The sequence below is a fragment of the Oculina patagonica genome, chromosome 9 (assembly GCF_052425735.1).
Source record: "Oculina patagonica isolate OP01 chromosome 9, crgOcupat, whole genome shotgun sequence".
NCBI lineage: Eukaryota > Metazoa > Cnidaria > Anthozoa > Scleractinia > Oculinidae > Oculina > Oculina patagonica.
In genome coordinates, this window is record NC_135766.1 from 20,236,496 (window position 1) to 20,255,834 (window position 19,339).

The following is a 19,339-nucleotide window of genomic DNA, read 5'->3' on the forward strand; positions in this document are numbered from 1 at the left end:
CTGAAGTATGCATGAGGTACCTGTCGAGAGCGTCACGCCATGTTAGACACCCACTACAAACAACTTCCTCATACTGCAGTACGTTGACAGTTTTGATACATCTTCTTAAAGAAATTGGCGTAAAATGGTGTACAACAAACGAGATCTGAAGGTCATCTCCATCATTCAGATTGTGATGACTGTCATCTTTTTCGCGATCGGCATGGTGGATCGATTTGAAGTTCGCTATATGCAATCCAGCTTCTTGTTTGCGCCATGTTGGATTGCTGCTCTTGTAAGTACACTAAGATGTAGCCTTCGATAGAATACTATATCTTGTTCTTCATTCGATGTTCTATTTGAAACAAGACTGCTGACTGCAACAGCTAAACTACGATCATATTGATTAGATTAGGTTCTTAGTTGGACCTAAGAAAAAAAATTCTAGTTATCTGCATGCATGTGATGTTTTAGCATATATTTATATTTTAAACCGACCATTACATTTGCGCAGTTTAACTACATGGCTAGGGGAGCATGTTAACCGGGCTTGCGCAGTAGACTGAGATGTGTCCCGGATGTATGAACACGTGTGCTCGTTCTGATCTTGAAATTACCGACTTGTAATTAGGTCAAAACTGTTAGCTACTGTTGCGTTATTTTGTCATCGTTGGGCTTCGTTACCAAATTAACTTGGGCAAACAACTTAAGGATAAGATAAGATAATTTCATTATATCACATTAAGGATACCTCGAATAAGAATAGATTAGTTCGTCTAATAATAATGATTCTTCTTTGTATTCTTTTTTGTTTGTAGAATGTACGGACAAACAGACGGATTATCCGTCTTAACTTAGCTATCTGTTTAGTTGATCTATCATTAAATGCTGTTTGAAATCTCACAATTCAACTGTCAAAAGATAAAAGCTAAAACTCTGAAAACTACTCATGCAAACGGGTTGTCAAATTATTCCACTATTGCGCCATTTTAGGGCAAAAGAACGCGCAAAATATGCCACGTTATTACACAGTAGAACAGGGCAAAAATACGCACGGACAAACTTACGGAATACGGACCCAAACTTAGTGGAAAAATAGTGGAATAATAAATTCCTTATTCGATGGTTTAACATATAAGACGAACGGACATTTTGCTCATTGTTCGTATTTTTATTCGCCCCTACGGGGCTCGGAAAAATACCACGCAACTCGCAAATTATCCACGCGTATTATATGTTAAACCATCGAATAAGGTGTATTTATTACCATATATTGAAACGCGTTCATTAACACTAGCAAACATCAGCTACATATGTTTATTTTGGGAATGGTAAACAATAAAAAGGTAACAAAAACAATACCGTAGGCCACAATGCTAATCCTGGCCGTATATTTCAACGTTTATTTGGCGGAAGGTTTGAAGATTCAATTTAAAAGACCAAAAGCTAGGTCGCCTACACGTAGCTTGACCGCGTTTTGAGCCGATAACTGAATAATCAAAATGGATCAGTTTTCCTTTATGCAAAATGTTGTCTTCGTTTCTCATCCCGATTGTTTTTTTTCCTTTTCACCAAGGTGCTACCAGTTGGAGTCATTGGGCTGGTTTTGTCCCAAATGTCAAGACGCTCACTGACTTTGGTAAGACATAAAACGTATATCGTTCCCAGTTTTGATATATCATAAATAATTAAGCTAGTTCTTAGACATGCCACTCCAACTAAAACGAAAGAAATATTTCAAATAAACATAACGAGCTAAAAAATGGGTCGCCCACTACCTCTCGGAACAATAGATAACAGGTGACAACAATGCCCCTAGCCCTGAATAACAATAGAGGTAGTGTTTACAGCGGGCGAATGAAAATAGAGGTTCCAGAGGGTAGTGTCTTACTGTAAAAATCCTTGCCTGTGTACAGGGGATGGGGACTGCTGTTCACAGGTTAAAAAATCCCAACTGGCTGGAGGCAAACCAGCTGGCTATTTACAGCCATAAAAGAGTAAAACATAGCACAGACCAGTATTTAGCTTCGTATAAAATTTGCCCATTTCAGATCATGTGATGCTCTCCAGAGAATATTTCTTTCTGAATATTATTCATTCATTTCCACGTGGAATCTTTTGAATTTGAAAGAAAGAATTCTCAAGGGTAACATTGCATGGTCTAAAATGGGGCAACAAACAAACGTGCTAAACATGTCTATTACCCCCAGTGTCTAAAGCAGGACTAGGAGAAGACATTGCATAGTATTGCACTGCACAACACTACACAGTACAGCACAAAAACTGCACTGCACAGCTTTGCATCATAGCACTGCACTACACAGCACTACACAGGACGGCACTGCACTGTACTGCGCAGCTGCACAGCATATCATCACAGCACAGCTCTGCATTGTACTTCGCTGCACAGCACTGCACTGCACTGCACTGCATTGCACTTTGCTGCACAGCACTGCACTGCACTGCATTGTACTTCGCTGTACAGCACTGCACTGCATTAATCTCGTTACCAGATCTTTACAGGACTAGCGCTGCATAGCATTGCGCTGCACAGTAACAAACAACACCGCACCGCACAACATTATTCTGCACAGCACAGTACAGTAGGGCACAACCTCATTCCCAGGGTCTCTCTTGAGTATTGCACAGCACCGCACTGCAGTGCTCAGCTGGGCACGGGGCGGCATGGTATGACTCAGCAGTACAATACAGCACAGAACAGTTGCTATACTCACTTACCTTCACTCGCTCTCTTCCTTCTAGATTTATACCCTAAAGTCAGTGAGCATTGCATGTGTCGCAGTCTCAGCGGCTACAATGTACCACTATCAATGGGGTATTGGCGTACTATTGGTTATAAAATACATAACGGCTCAGAGATATCACAGTTCTTATAATCATCTGGCGGACAAGGACATGAAATTCAAGTTCACCGACCAGGAAAATACTATGCTCGCCATATCTTCCTTGGCTATTGTATTTTCCATCATTGAGATTATTCTCGCCTTTGCAAGCGCTAAGAGCTGCAGTGGTTTAGCCCATGAACCTCCTCAGGAAAACCAGGTATGCATAGGTACTAGTCCGGTTGCTTAGCTCCTGAATTGTGCGATTTTTGATACAAGCACCAAACTTTGCAGGATTACAAGCATTCGTATACTAATAAATTCTTGATATAGTGCCAACGCCAATTTCCTACTTTTAGCTGGTAAACATCAATGAAATTTTCAGCCGAGAGGTCCCTCCCCCACGAAGTACTTCTTCTTGTACTTTTATAAACCTTTTATTGTATATTTTTATTCATAAATACAGATACGAATGCTTTAAATTAATAATGTTTTTCGGGCTTGGCACTATATCTAAAAAAAACTTCTGTTGGTGACCATTGTGCCAAGTTTCATGCTTGTATCAAAAAGTGCACAATTCAACTAAAATTTCGAGCTACGCCGCCGGACTATACTGAAAAACTCTCTTGCATTTCGTATCGTTTCCTTTGTTTTGAAGCGCTCTTTGATACAGCTTGTCTGGCTGATCGATAAAGGCTGGTTCTCATATGATCGCCCCGATCGTCTCTGTCGCTTCTGTCGTTTGCAATGTGTGAGGTGATTGGAGCAAGCAAACGTTTTGAAGCGACAGAAGCGACAGCGACGATCGGGACGATCATATAGTCCATCAGCTAGTGGGGTTGTATGGCTCATTTAAGGGGAACAAACGAAACTTGTCTAATATTACTCTTTGACTATTAAGCATCATAAAAATGTGTGATAGCAAGGATAAAACGGTAGCTTTCACTGTGTAAATCGAATTTGAAATTTGCTCTCATATCCTTCTTTTGGCCGCCATCTTGGATTTTAAAACAAAAATCCTTATTTTTTTTATTCGTTCTTAAATACTTACTGATTTTTTGCTTAGATATATATTTGAGAGGTACTACATATTCGGGACATTATTTTAGCATTTTTTTATGGTAATAAAAGCAAAGTACGCAATAAATGAGGTCGTAATGTCCGCCATTTTGTTTTTCAGCTCGTTTTCCTTTTGCTCCTCAATCATCTAAAATAACAAAATTACCATAAAGGCGTTCCATCGCAATGCAACGTTTTTTTAAGTATACTACACCATTAATCAGTATACCCCAAATCAGATAACATAGCTACGTCCACGCATAAGGTTAGAATAGGGCTCAGTTAAGAGATTGTTGAGTACAGAACAGACAGAATCGCCACACTCGTATAAAGTCCTCCTTCACTGCTGCTATGCTTCTGTCAACTCATCTGGAGCGGTGAAGGAATTACCGGAAGGGAATCAATAGCTCTTCTCTAGATTGTGGCTTGAAAATTTCCTCTTGTAACATTGAGTTCGGTTAGTGGAGATGCCTCGCGTGGTGGGAGAACCTCTGGCTTTACTTTCCCGGGCGCCGTTCACTTTTCTCTGGCTTCACTTTCCCTGGCGCCGTGAATCTCATAGCACAGCACATCCACACTCTGACACGTCTTCTCGTACAGCTGATACACTTATGCTTTCGTATCTATAATGATCACCTCGGATACTGCAACTCCTCCCGCTAATCGCCATAGCTCGGACGTACGTTTCGTACGTTGGCAAAGCTCCACTTTTCTGGTCTTCGCACCTCTTCCCTCTTTTTTAAAGTACTTTGCATGTCCGTGGGACCATATGTTTGAAATAAAGGGCTGGGTTGGAAAATGACGATTGTTTTTGAGGGGGATTTATTCAAGACACTTGAATGGCAATGGTATTTTATCTGCGCGCTCTCTTTTCTTCGTGAAATAATTTTTAAATCTGCACTTTTTGCTTTATTTTGTGGTACAAACAGTCATATTGTGAACAATAATCAGCCGTGGCGACGTCACATATGACATCACGTTGTTGTTTTTGAAACACTAAAATGAACGAAATCATGTTGTTAGTTCCAATAAGTTTTAAATTTGCGTTTGAAAGCGATTCGTTTACGTTAAAAGAATGCAGGCAGCTTTGTAGCTTTTTCACCCCAAAAATCCAAGATGGCGGCCAAATTAAGAAGCGTATAGGGGAGCAAATTTAAAATTCGATTTATAAGTGAAAGCTACCGTTCCAACCTTGCTATCATACATTTTTGTGATTCTCAATAGGCAAGGATTAAGATAAGACATGTTTCGTTTGTTCCCCGAAAGTGAGCCATGAACCCAAATTTTCGGATCTCAGCTGATGGACTAATATGAGAACCAGGCTTTAACTTGCATGGGCTTGGCTTTTTTTTTTTGTTTGTTCGTGGATCGTTGGATAAAATCTTAAATTTCCTTCAAAAAGTTCAAAATGGCACTTTTTTCCTTCACGCCAGCGAAAACGTAATGAAAGGATATGTTATATTAGTCTTCAAAATTTCGGCTTCCGAAGAGTATTCAAACCCTATGGAATCCTTGTCTAAAGTAGACCACGAATTGAGAACCGGCCGCCGCAAACTTGCAGACACTAAGCAGCCTGTTTATGTATGCGTGACATCAAAAAGTTCAACTTATACCTATTGTTTGGAGCTCAGTTTTCGCAAAATGATGCTATACAAACAGACATTTCAAAAAACAAGTCAATTCAAAATGAACAAGGAGTGTCAAGTATTTAGACAATGTTTATCAACCTAGTAAATGGCCCAGCTCACCACAAGTCTCTCGTAGCTCAGTTGGTTAGAGCGCCCAACCGGTATCTGGGAGGCCATGGGTTCGATTCCCGTCGGGGACTCAGAATTTTTCTTTGTCCACTGCTCGTGTCATTGTTGAAAAAAAAAATCGTCTTCATTATTTATCACCGAGCTTAAAATTCACCATCTTTATTATTTACAACACGCTTGATGATTTCGACATTGCTGATCCTAGCAGTATGCAGGACGCGTGTCACATATCAACCTAGTAAATGGCCCAGCTCACCACGAGTCTCTCGTAGCTCAGTTGGTTAGAGCGCCCAACCGGTATCTGGGAGGCCATGGGTTCGATTTCCGTCGGGGACTCAGAATTTTTGTTTGTCCCATGCTCGTGTCATTGTTGAAAAAATTCATCTTCAATGTTTAAACTTCCTGCCAAACTTCAAGTTGAACTCTATGACGTCATACCTACATCGCCAGGCTGTTAAGTTATTCCAAGATGGCGGCGGCCGGTTCTCAATTTTTGGACTACTTCAGACAAGGATTTCATAGGGCTTCAATAATCTTTGGACGCTGAAATTTCGGTGACTAACATATTTTGAAGTTACCTTTTCGTTGGCGTGAAGAAAAAAATGTGTCATTTTGGAATGAACTTCTCCTGGTTGTTGGCGAGACACTAACCTCCGTGACGTGCGTCCTTAACTTGTCCCCAGCGCCTGTTTGGTGCATCCAGGGCAAAAGTCATTCTCGTCCCCATAGCCCTTTCGTTTCTCTTAGCCGGCTGGGCCTTGGTACGAGAAAACGAAGGGCTCTGGGGACATAAGACTTTTGAATTAATTAGAATTTTTTTGATTGGCTGTTTGGAACAAAGAATTCCTAAACGGAAGTCAAAAACGTAACGACTCTCTCATACATTCTATTAAAACTTCATGACTGCATACATGAAGACCGGAAGTCCTAGAATCTAGGACTTGAAATCCTGTGTCTCCAGAGCCCTTAGTTTTCTCGTGCCAAGGCCCAGCCGGCTAAGAGAAACGAAAGGGCTATGGGAACGAGAATGGGCAAGACTAGTCTGGTGCAATTCCTCGTTAACAATTCAAAGGCAGCTTATGCGCATACACTAAGATGGCAAAGAACGCCACAGTGGTGATCTATGCAATCACCTGTACAAAATACCACGATATGTACATTGACGTATGTCATGCGCGTGGTTTGATTGAGATAAAGTGGAACCGCGCCTTACGGCACTCCGTGTATACTGCCACCTCGTCATTACGGCCACTCTGTTTTGACCCTCACAAAAGCTCAGTTATAATTAGTCATTTCTTTATTTTTAAAACTTATTTATATATATACGGCCGTACTTAGGCCAGACTTCTTTTAGCCCATTGGTGACCGCATTAAAGGCTTCCCCCGGCATAAAGCGTCACCAGTTTGAACGTGAGAAGAGGCTTTAGGCCCAAGATTACAGTTTGAGGATCAATATTTTTGACAAAGGCAAATTCAAAATTCTATACTTAAGGCACTTATTGTATTTCGCGCTTATTTTACGTAATTGCGATGCTCGTCAAAATGATATAAATGACTTATTAAATCAAGATGTCAAAACAATATATATTTTTTTAAATTTCAGGCAGGCAATGTGTACAATCAATTTGGAGCTGGACAAATCGAACTGCAACCGACCTATATTGCAGCTCAACCGATGGTTGCTGTTCCAGTATCTAACTATAATGTTAACCAGTAACTTTGTTGCTCGCCTTTTTTCAGTGATCGTTTCAAGTCGCTGTTTTTTATATTCTTAGTAACAGACTGGCTGTTGTTAAAAGTAGTTGCATCGAAACAAGTAGTTGCATCTTTTATAGGAGTGTAGGCCTATAAAAGACACAATTGCAAGTGTGTCACTTGTAAACAAAGCTTTTTAAGCGTTTCGTTTCCAGTTTAGATCTGCTTGCCTACACTACGAAAACCATCCAACCAGAGCGCTTCATTAGACCGCGTAGAGTTGTGTACTTAGTTTATTATGCTTTCTAAACCACAGTGAATTTCTGATTTCGCAAAAATTCGATTTCTTCAAACTTTATTTCTTTCACTCGAACGAAAAGTTGTTTCTATTCCCCTAGTTAAACACGACACTTTTAACCCTAATTTCTTGAACTCCCTAAATGTTCGCTTTCCTTGCAGGTTCCAGAAATCAGGAGTCCACTGCATTTCGATTTAGAAGACAATATGTTAAGAAATCCACCTGTTATAGTAGTTGATATGTTAACTTTAACATGAAAACTCGAACCTTCAGTGACCGTACAAGGGTTGTAGTGGGGGTAGGGATTAAGGATGGGGAGATAAACACCCCTCCCTCTTTAACTTTCGTTGTTATTAGACACCTTGAAGTCATTATGGCTTAAAAGTAAAGAGTCTGTAGCTAACAAAGTAAGACAGTTATTTGTTGGTAATGACGTCAATATAACGTTAATAAAGTGACAAAAGAGGCCATACATTTTACCACCTTGGATCCACCATATGGGATTTAACTTGTTTAATTTGTTTATGTTTTAAATTGTGTAGTTGTACACTTTGGCAATACAGCAAGAATTTATGGTAATGTAAAAATCGGGCGCTTATTAGCTTTAAAAATAAACTATGTTGTTATTTCTTGTGGGTAACTTCTTACTTCTTGTGGTTCCTGGCCAAACTATAACGCAAGTGATCACAAGTAATCGCAAGTTAAACTTGCGCACAGACTTGCGTTGGGTGGCCAAACGGTGAAAAACTTGTGTTTACGTATGGTGCAGATTTGATCTCAACTAAAGTGAACGTAATTCAACGCAAGTTACGCAAGTCAACGTAAGTGCACGCAAGTCTGGGGGGGGGGGGGGGGGGGCGGGGGTACTCAAAAAAGTTTTGTACGGGGAGGCTCCGCCCCAAGCTCTAAACCCTTACCCTTTTTTGTACCAATTTTACAGAAATTGTACCCCTTTCGTATACCGTTTGCTTAAAAAGGTACCCCTTTCATATTCCTAAAAGACATGGCATATACTTACAACAAGACGTTTTCTTGTCATTATTATGTAGCGCTTAATAAATTGAAATATTACAGCCACAAATTGCATCTATTTAAAATATTTTAATTAAAGGCCCTTCGAAAAACCTAAATATCAGATTTCTATACCCTTAAGTTCTCTTGTGAAATCCCTACCTTTTTGTATACCTGAAGCCTGAAAAAGGTACCCCTTTCGGGCGGAGCCTCCCCGTATAGGCCATTATATGGAGTACTCCCCCCGGGGGGTCACTGGCCAAACGGAGACGCACGTTTTCAATTTGCGTTGCCGTTTGGTCAAGGCTTTAACGGTTACATCTATAATAGCTGAAACAATCCCTATCCCTAATCTGAGCGTGATCTAATTGAGGACTAATAGCTTTATCTAGGCCTAATTTCATCCAGTAACCAAAAGACGGTTTCAACCTAGTCAGGGGTCATGAATGGTCCCTCAAAATGTCGCAGTGCTCGCAATGCTCGCAAAATTTTAGTGGGTGCTCGTTTGCTCGTGCTCGCATATTTTTACAAGTGCTCGCATGCTCGGTTTTTAGTGGAGGTAGGTTTTTGAAAGGTGCTCGTTGCTCGCAAGGCTAATTTTTGTCAATGCTCGTGCTCGCAAAGAAAAACGCTGTGCTCGCATGCTCGCAAATGCTCGCAAAGACCATTTGATACCCCTCTAGTCGGACCGGGCATTCTTTTGGCTCGTCACACTATCTTTCCAATCTTGGGAGGGAAAGATTGCGTGATGAACCAAAAGAATTTCTGCGTAGGAGGTTAGGCCTGGTGCAATCTAGAGCAGATGTGGCATACAGTAAACTATTTCTTAACGGACACCTCCATAACATGGACACCTGGTGATGGTCCCGGCCATTTTTCAGTCATTTTACTGTACCGGCGTAATCTGGAGCAGATGTGGCACACAGACAACTCTTTCTCAACGGACATCTCCATAAGACGGACACCTGGTGATCGTTTTTCAGTCATATTATATACTGTAACCAACTCCCTATTTGACTGACACCTCTCTAAGACGGACACCGGGCACTCTGAAATCATTAACGGAAACTTGAGAAGTGCTTTTTATCATGTTTGATTAGTGAAAATGCTTCCAACTTCGTATCGACCTAAAGTAAAATTTGTCAGCGCCCTAAGGACACGTGTATACCAAGCTTACTAACCGCAAACAATGACACTTTAACGGATTACTTCTCTGCTACTAGTACTTCTCTTGATATACGAAGAAGGTAACCGAGATACACTTTGCGAACTGGCTTTGTTGTGTCATGACAGACGCGGAAGTTTAAAAACTAAGCGCCACAGGGGGGAGGGAGGCAATCCCATATATGGGCTATTCTCACTGCATACATAATAAGCGCATCACGGATTTTGATTTAAACCTTTCAAAATTTCAGCGTGCGTTCATTCCTCGGGGCGTGCATGATGCTCTGCGGCCTCTTGGCATAGATTTCTGGTTTTGCCTCGATAACTGTCATTTTAACGGGTGTTCCGGTTGATGAAGATTTTGTCGCCCCACCCTCCTCCCCTGGTGCTGGTTAACGGTGCTTCCCTTGTTGCCCGCTGTATACCCTAGTGCCACAGTAGTCGCGGACTCCTCCCATAACTTAGTCTACCGTGATGTGGTAATGAGGTTTGCAGTGTGGATAAAATACTAGTGAAACAGCCAGCCAAGAAATCGTGTTCTCCAACAAGATCAATGTTACGTTTGGCTCTTCATGACTTTTGTCTTTTGTCAATTTTGGCTTACTTTCGTACATTTATTTATGAGAACGTTATTAACTTTCGTTTTTGACGAACGTTTTTAGCCGGGATCACGATTCACAGTCATCAAAATGAACAGATCACGCGTCATACTAAACTCACTCCAGGACCACGGACAGATTTGAGCTGTTTTCACGTGTTACGTGCAACCAAGGAGGGGGGGGGGGGGGGGGGGCAACTTCCCATACATTCTCTTATAAGAAATCTGAGCGATTTTAGAAAGCTTAATTATTTACAATAGCAATTAGTGAAGACATTTGAATATTCATATGGGCATGCTGTGACCTCACAAACATTGGATGGTAAGCCTGTGGTGTGTGTTATGAAACAAAACCATCACGGAAATGGTAATGAAAACGTGCCGATAGAATTTTCCCGTGGTGGTCGGAGCTATTGTTCTTGTTCTATTGTTTTGAGGTTGTTTGTTGACTTGGTCGTTCTTTGTTTTACCTTATTTGCGATCCCCACGTGGGTTGAAAATCGTGGTACAATCATTTGCATTTCAGCCCTTAAAAGTAGCACGACTTCAAAAGCTCTCTCCGCCGCGTCTTGACGAGAGAGAAGATTCGGATCAAAACGACGAGAGAAACAGCCCTGTGTCATGCGAAAGCAGTCAAGATGAAGAGCCTGACAGTAAAAGGCCGCGCGTTGAGTTTTATGAACTCTCTTCCGAAAACTCCACCGGCCCCAGCGATGCAGAATCCAGCGGTGTAGAAGATAATCCAGGCACAGGAAATATCTGCGCCGCGCCAAGCCGTTATAATAACCATCAGCAGCTCCTCCGACGAAGATGAGGAATGACAGCCTGCCGTTCTATCAAGAAAGGCCTATGATCTTCCCAGAACAAGCCTGCCGCCCGATCTGGCTCAATATCTGAACAATGTAAGTTCATTTTACACAAGACCTCACTCACTCTAGAGGCATGGACAGCACCTGGCCACAAGCACATACATGAAGGCTGAGGAGCGAATTCTATGTGAGTACTTGACCTTTTTTTTATTCCTCCACTTAACCAACATTCGCTTTAGTTAGTTAGTTACTTAGTTAGTTACCTTATTTATTATAGGAAATTAACGATACATGTAATTAACGCGAATTTCAAAAATTTGCGTTAATTTCATGCACCTTACTTTACGTCATTGTTAATTAACCCTCGGACGTACAAGGGGGGGGGGGGGGGTGGATGCCACCCCCCCCCATAAGGTTTTTTACAAATTTTGAAAAAAACGATTTACTCTACAATGCTGAAACTTTCAGTAGCTGTTCAGTCATCCTTTGCGGAAATTTTGATATGTCAACCATGTGTCCATGGTATTTGGCGTTGCCATGGCAACGTCATAAATACAAGCAGGTCTTGCCAAAAATCGTCATTTTTACCATTTTTCTTAATTTTTTCCAGTTTTTTAAAACAGAAGTGCAAAATGTGTTTATTTTTACATTCCGTAGGCCTTCTGGCTTGATTTTGCATCAATTTACGTTATTTTCTGACTTTCTAAGGAAATGTTGAAATCCAAGATGGCGGATCCAAGATGGCGGCTCTAATGACGTCACGTGACGTCATGTGACGTCACAGCCAATTAAAATTATGTCATCTTGTAGAGTAAGCTAAGGGCTTTCTTCTCAGTTCAAAATAATTTCGCTACGCCTTAATATAACGAAAACTCCGGGGAGGGGTTCCTTCCACCCCCCCCCTTGTACGATGGTGGGGGTGTGAGTTTGCTTGTACGTCCGAGGGTTAAAATCACTTTATTTTACAGCATTGTTATTTTAAGGTCATTGCCCTGTATTGCATTGCGCATCCTTACTGCGCAGAATTTTACGCGTAATAAGCGCGCGCGAGCGCGCGCACATAAACAAAATGGCGGCTTTTTTTCTATGTGGCTTAGTCCGCGAGAGAAGTAAATTGTCGCTTTCTCGTAAACGAGTCTGGTGACCTTTCAATTTTTTGTCATATTTTGGGTGTAGCGATCAAATTCTTTCTGCAAAATGAAAACAGATCAATTCCTATGTTTGAAAAAAAAATTATCGCTAAAAACGTGTACTTTGGCAGTACTCGCAAAGGAATTATAAAGGAATTGTATGGAATATACAAGGTCTTCCTGCTCCTAAACGAATCTGGTGACCCCCCTTTTTTATTTCAAAATTAAAGTTCCCTTAAAGTAATAAACCAGTAGGCGAAGTTTGATTAAAAATCTGTGTTCAGTTCTATTTCAGTGTAATGACCTTAAAGCACCTTTATTTCTGGGTACGTTATGTTTAAGCAACATCTACGTCATCTACTTCTCCGTCAAAGCTGCAGGAATGACATAGGACGGGATGTATTCCATCCCTTGATCCATTCATTGAATAATTACATTAATTGAACCTCGAACTCCGTTGTTGGACGTTGTTGTTTTGACTTTTGAATAGCGCAGGTTGGTATAACAATTACTACGCAACAAATTCGCGCGTTAATAAACTGTATGTAAGCACACCACACGAGAATTTGCGTTAATTAAATGCGTGTAAGCATAAATTTTCGACAATTCGCGTTAACCCTATTCAGACCGGGCTTTTTTGGACCTTCTCAGACCGGGGGGGGGGGGCTTCGGAAGCCCCCCCCCCACCTATGTAACTTCCAGAATATTTAAGCAATCACCATGAAACTTATAGGATGCACTGTACGTCAGAAACTCTTTCTTTTGGTATACGTCACGTGGGATGGTGACGTCACATCACGTGACAATTACATCATGATGTCAAAACAGCCGCCATCTTGGATTTCAAAATTTTTCCAAAATGCCAGAAAACCACCGAAAATCACTGCAAAGTATTCAAAATGAATTAAAATGTGCTTTAAACCCGCAAAAATGTAAAAATAATCCCATTTAAGTTGATATTTATTAACAGAAACACGCAAAATTACAAATTTGGGAAAATATGCCTGTCAAAATGCCGTTGCCATGGTGACGACAAGTTCCTGACACATCATCCAACCCTACCAAATTGTTGCCAGATAAATTTTAGGAAAACTCAGAAAGTTTGGCAGCGTTTGGTTAAATCTTAAAAAAGTTATAAAAGTTCAAAGTCAGCGCGGGCCTCAAAAGCCCCCTCCCCCCCCCCCCCAGTCTGAATAGGGTTAATTTTATTACGCGTTCAATTTGTTCGCGTTGTTAAAGTGCTTCGTTATATTCCTATAATAAGGCTAGGTAGTTAGTTACTTTGTTGGTTCGTTGGTTTTTCAAGTTAGTCAGTCAGTCGGTTAGTCAGTAAAGTCATGCAAATTGCAACAAATCGCCCTGGATGTTTGGCTAAGGATCGTCAAAAAGAGCCGAACGTAACATGTCTTAACATTGGAAAGCGGAGAAATTTGAAAAGGCCGATTTTGTAAAAAGTATATCGAAAAAAAAATAAAAAACCGACCAACAAAGAATTGAACGACTACTTTCACTTTGCAGGTTTCTTGGGACACGTAACACGCGCTGGACAACCGCTATCACAAGAGGTCTTCAAAAGCGTCCACCTTATCGAGGGATACTTGGACTTTTTGAAAGTACGTTGGCTACATAGTTACTTTTAGCTTGTTTGAAAGGGCATTCATCTCGATAAGTAGCTGTCAAAGCAAGGGGCGGCTTTTCGTCTCGATATGTAGGTGCCAATAGCTCTCGAAACTCATTTTTCGGTTGGTGGATTTGCGAACCAGTTTTTCAGGCCTGCATGTTTGAAAAAATATTGTGACATATTTTCGCGGGACCCGGTTTATTACAAACGGGTATAGAGCGGTTTTCGATCGAGTGTCGAAATACCAAAACAAAAGTAATCACTCTAACCGATCACAAAGGACACAGGCAATACAGCGAGCCCAACGAAAATTCAAGGCAAATGCTTGTAGCTGGCACGAAGCGCGGGAAAACGTGTGTGAGCGAGTCACGATTGGTTTTGGTTGAACTTTTGATTGGCTGAAATATTACTTTCGACACTCAAGTGAAAACGGCTCTATATTTTAATTGGTATGTTTCAAACGTATTTTTGGACCAGATCGTGAAACATGCCCGCCCCATTAGAAAAAGCATGCACCTCAGCTTATCTCATATTTAAACATACAAAACAGGAACTTTTCTAAGAATTTAAAAATTACGCATTTTCTTACTGTGCGCGTGTAATTTGTTTTTTGACGTCTATTTCAGGAGGACAAAAAAACCACGCCAGCAGCCTCCTGTACCCTTTGAAGTACTACCACAGATCTGCAGGTCCCAGGTCTGCGCCGGATGGCAACGGTCCTGCAGAAGCAAGGCGACGTGGAACGGACGAACACGCGCAAAGAACTAAGAGCCTTTAACAAATGGATTGACTGGTAGGTAGAATAGTTCATTTTTAACTCGGAAAATTCCAAGCTGTATTGAGCGAAGTGATTTTCACTCGATACCTGTGTGCAAGTGTCTTAAGGCCTTTAAAGAAATTAGACCTGTTCTCTGACTAATATTATTGGATGTATCAAACTAAGTGCGTCAAACGTAAGTGTGGAGAGTTCAGCATATCCTGTTCTGAAAAATCTTCATTTGTCAGTCATTTGAAAGCGGTATTTGAAACCATCGTACAGGAAAACGAAAAGCTCAAAAAGAGGCATTCGAACGTACGTGGGACAAAAAAATCGAACTTTTAATCGATAGATTTTTTTCATATTTACGCAAAACGTAGATAATCGTCAACAAAAGTGATCCGTTCAAAAAATGTGGGGGTCACCGACCATCTAAGAGAGTTAATTGCAAGCAAAGTTCACGCGACGACTACCAGTCCTATATGTGCTTAGAAAATTTCTTCAGCGCGCGCGCTCGTGCATGACGTGGCGTGACGTTGCGACATGAATTACGTGCGCAGTAAGGATGCGCATAAACAATTAGCGCGAACGTCCTTAAGTAAACCTTTTTTTACCAGTACGAGTCTTTAACCCTGTCAAATTCCGGTATCGACATTTAAACTCTCCAGGCTGATCTCCATATATTTTTATAGTATTGGTTGGAGAACTTGTTAAAAAAATCAAGGCAATTCTTCTTGGTGATCATTTTATTAGTTCTCACAACCTTTTCTCCGGATTAAGTATGGATAATGTGAGGAGAAATTTAAAGTGTCAGAAAGCGTAGCGAGGCTCCAAAATAACTTATTTCAAGGCGGCTTTTAAATAGCTTACTTGGATCCATATAAATTGTTCAATAAAACTTAAAGAGATAAAAAATGTCGTTTATACAGTCAAATAAAACTGTCAGGTTTTCAGCGAAAACATGTAAGAGACTGCGATCCAATACTTACACTAATATTGGCTTGATTGGTCGTTTGGCAAGAGTATTTGTTATTGTTAACCTTAGCCTATCGGAAATGGAAACCTACCGCATTAAAACTATTTTCTTCAGCAGTGTCTCAGTTTTATTAAGGTGACTCGATCGAAAAAAATTACGTGCTGTATGCCTGTCTAAAAATTCTTATAACTTCACCATTTCTGACTCGATTTCCCTGAAACTTTCGCATTTTACTCGAAATTTATTGAAGATTAATACGCACGTCAATATGTCGATGTAATTATTACGAGTTTTGCGCGATGTTTCTTTTATTGAACACACCTATTTGGATAAAACTGCTATTTACAGAAAACTGAGCGCTAAGATTTCGTTTAAACTTCTGCAATTGGCTTATTATAGCATCTTAATATGACTCTCTAAGTTTCCGAAAAATCGTCGGAGTTTTCTGTAAATAGCAGTTTTATCCAAATAGGTGTGAAGTTATAAGAAATTTTTGACAGGCATACAGCACTCCACTACTATCGTATATTTTATGCATATGCAAATGCTTCGACAACAACTTATCTATCATCAGAACATGACGGTTACTTTCCAAGGTTACTGAGAAAAGGCGAGCGATAAAGATATTACTTCGGAGAGAGAAACGCCTGAATACGAGTCTAGTTCGTATCTACGTAGTGATGCAACTGCGCTACAAAATGGAACAACTAGTCTATCAGCAAAACACAACACAGAAAACAAGCTAGCTACTGGTTTACATTGTAGCTAGATACTGGGACGGCAACCATTGGCTGAGCTGCAATATAGGTCGGTTGCAGTGGGATTTGTCCGGCTCCAAATCGGTTGTACACATTGCTTGCCTGAAAAGAAAAAAAAAAGAAAAGAACAATAATATTGTTTTCCGTTATTTTTTGTTTTTGTTTGAAAGCTTAGGTAACTGCATGAAGACTTAGGTGAAGTGCCTTAACAGGCAGCACAACACACTGGGCAAACACTGGTCTCCACACACTGCACTGCAATGCAATGCTCTGCACTGCAACTGCACAGCACTGCACAGCCTAGCCCAGCCCAAGTACCGAAGTTGTTGAAAAGGTATAAACACAGAGTTCCGCATGTCACACGAAAGCTAAGCAACTGAAGACGAACTGAAGACCATTCGAGATTAGTTTTCTCAGTCTAGGATGTTGCAATCCCAGTCCTATTGCATCACATTCCATGAGTGCGAAAACAAGAGACAAATCTCAGTCTACCCCTTCAGAAAGCTCTTTATTTACAAAACTTGGCACAAGTCATTTCTTGTGCCTTCGTAGAAGAAATTGGTTAACATTAACATTGGTTAACATGAAAAGTTGGCCAACCTGACTGATCGGATTCTCTTGTGGGGGCTGGTACCTCAAATCACTGCTCTTAGCACTTCCAACGGCGAGGGCAATCTCGATGATGGAAAATATAACAACTAGTGAAGATACGGCTAGCATAGTATTCTCATGTTTGGTGAGTTCCAGCTTCTTGTCGCTTTCGGTAAAGTACGAAGAAGTGCGTCTAAAAGCTGGAACATCAAATAAGTTGGAACCCAGTAGCCTGTTAATAGCCCATTGATAATGGTACACTGTCACTGCTGACACTACGGCAGATGCTATACTCACTGAACCATGGAAATTAATCTGGAATAAATTAGCAAGGAAGAACGACGTTAAAAGAAAAAAATTTACAAGGTAAAATAAAGCATGTGTGATAAAAAATGGATCTATTATTTTTTTTTCTTTCACTTGCTTTGTTTTAATTAACTGTTTGGGCAATTAACACGCCAGAATTGACTTTAACATGAACAGTAGATGTCCAATTTTCATCGATTGCCATCATTTCTAAATTACTGTCTTACCAAAGTCGAGGAGGGTCTTGAAGTGTTGGCCAAAATCAGTCCCATGATACCAGACGGCAACACCTTGGATTAAGAAAATAGTTATATGAAATAGTAAACGAATTCCAAATACACCGTGATAACCGCTAACCAAGAGCGAGGTGGACTCGTATAAAAATGCAATAGTAGTCAGTCTCGCTTTGCAGTTCGGAAGGCCGGGACTTTCGGGCCGGGTCCCTACTTTCGGGTCTAAATGTTTATCATACTGACAGGCCTAGCTACTAACAAGGTTTTTTTGTCATTGTTGCGTAATTTCACGTACGTAAACAGGCATGAATTTAATTGGTTTTACTTGCGTAAAATAAAATAGAGAAAATATATAGGTGGCTTGGGTCGGCGGAAAATTTGAACCACATTCAACATTTTTCCGCAAACGGGACTGATGTCCATACCTGATTTAACTTAAGTTAAATGACGTGAATTTTTAAACTGACTTTACGTTCATAATATAAAATAGAGCAAATGCATGGACGTCTTGCATCTTGCATGCGGAAAAAGTTGAATGTGGTTCAATTTTTTCCGCATACGCGAGCCGTCCATACATTTCCCCTATTTTATTTGTATAAATGTTTTGAATACTAATTTTGTCAAGATGAAAATGATCATGTTCTTGATATATAGCAGTTTGTATTAGAACCAAAACAGAGTAAAAACGTAATATATTGTCTTTGGACTAGGGGTCATCTGATACAAACATTATAAATATCACTTTGGTACCGCGGCTTATCGGTTATTTCATTATTTCCATTATTGCTTCTTCATAACAAACCAAGATGCCTTTGAGATCGCTACCTTTCGGGAATTGCTATCAATCCTGAAATGTTATCACTATTTTCGGAGAGTTACTTCTTTCGGATGACTTTTTCAAAACTTTGCAGTATGCAAATAAGATAAAATACAATCATTGAGATAATGAGAAGAAATTGTCAATTGCTTGTTTCTCCGCCTATAAAGAAGATCGTATATCGAGTCGTTTATACATGTATATGAAACTAATTTTGTACACAACAAAAATCGACAATAAACCAAAAGTTACAAGGCCAGCGTTTGTATGAAAACTATGAAATACAGATCTTAGCTTTAATAGTTTTGACCGTTAACAGTGGTGTTTCAACCACAACACTGAACGACGGATAAGAGATAGTACTCTACACCTGAAATTAACATATCAGTGTACTTACAAGAGCAGCTATCCAACATGGTGTAAACAGAAAGCTGGTATACATGAAACGGACTTCAAATCGGTCCACCATGCCAAGCACGAAAAAGATTACGGTCATCACGATCTGAACAATCGAGGTGACCTTTAAGAGAGGTCTGTTAAACGCCATTTTACGCAAAATTTCGGCTGAGGTGAAAGAAATATTGAGCGGAAATTCAATGCGGAAATTCAGTGCAGATCATATGCTTCGAAGCGTGGCTAGTCATAACGACAGTACACATACCCTGGGGAGGTGGGGAAGGATTATCCAAACTGCATGTATGTAGTTTTGGTCAGAAATAAAATGCGATAAAGTGCAGAGGGATTTAACATCTACATAATGAAACGGTGAAATAGAAAAAAAAAAAAAGGGATTCAAATAATGATCTAGTAGGTATTTTGGCAGAAACTAAGGGTCAGGATTTAAAAAGGCAATGGAAGCCTCGTACCAAAAAAACAAAAAATACTTACCCCACCCACCCACCGGTGGTTCATACCATTAAAAAAAAAAAAACGTCGA

The 19,339-nt window shown here is 40.3% G+C and overlaps 2 protein-coding genes across 2 annotated transcripts; one reads left to right on the plus strand and one right to left on the minus strand.

Moving 5' to 3' along the window:
• Nucleotides 1-39: 39 nt before the first annotated feature.
• Nucleotides 40-8,262, plus strand: LOC144666438 (uncharacterized). The gene is made up of 4 exons (XM_078527877.1): nucleotides 40-274; nucleotides 1,556-1,618; nucleotides 2,743-3,042; nucleotides 7,242-8,262. The coding sequence occupies exons 1-4, from the start codon at nucleotides 125-127 to the stop codon at nucleotides 7,353-7,355; spliced, it is 627 nt and encodes a 208-aa protein (XP_078384003.1). The 5' UTR covers nucleotides 40-124; the 3' UTR covers nucleotides 7,356-8,262.
• Nucleotides 8,263-16,434: 8,172 nt separating this feature from the next.
• Nucleotides 16,435-19,234, minus strand: LOC144666437 (uncharacterized). The gene is made up of 4 exons (XM_078527876.1): nucleotides 18,800-19,234; nucleotides 17,580-17,642; nucleotides 17,056-17,361; nucleotides 16,435-16,557 (listed from the first exon to the last, which is right to left on the minus strand). Exons 1-4 carry the CDS (start codon nucleotides 18,947-18,949, stop codon nucleotides 16,444-16,446), a joined length of 633 nt encoding a protein of 210 aa, XP_078384002.1. The 5' UTR covers nucleotides 18,950-19,234; the 3' UTR covers nucleotides 16,435-16,443.
• Between the last annotated feature and the right edge of the window lie 105 nt (nucleotides 19,235-19,339).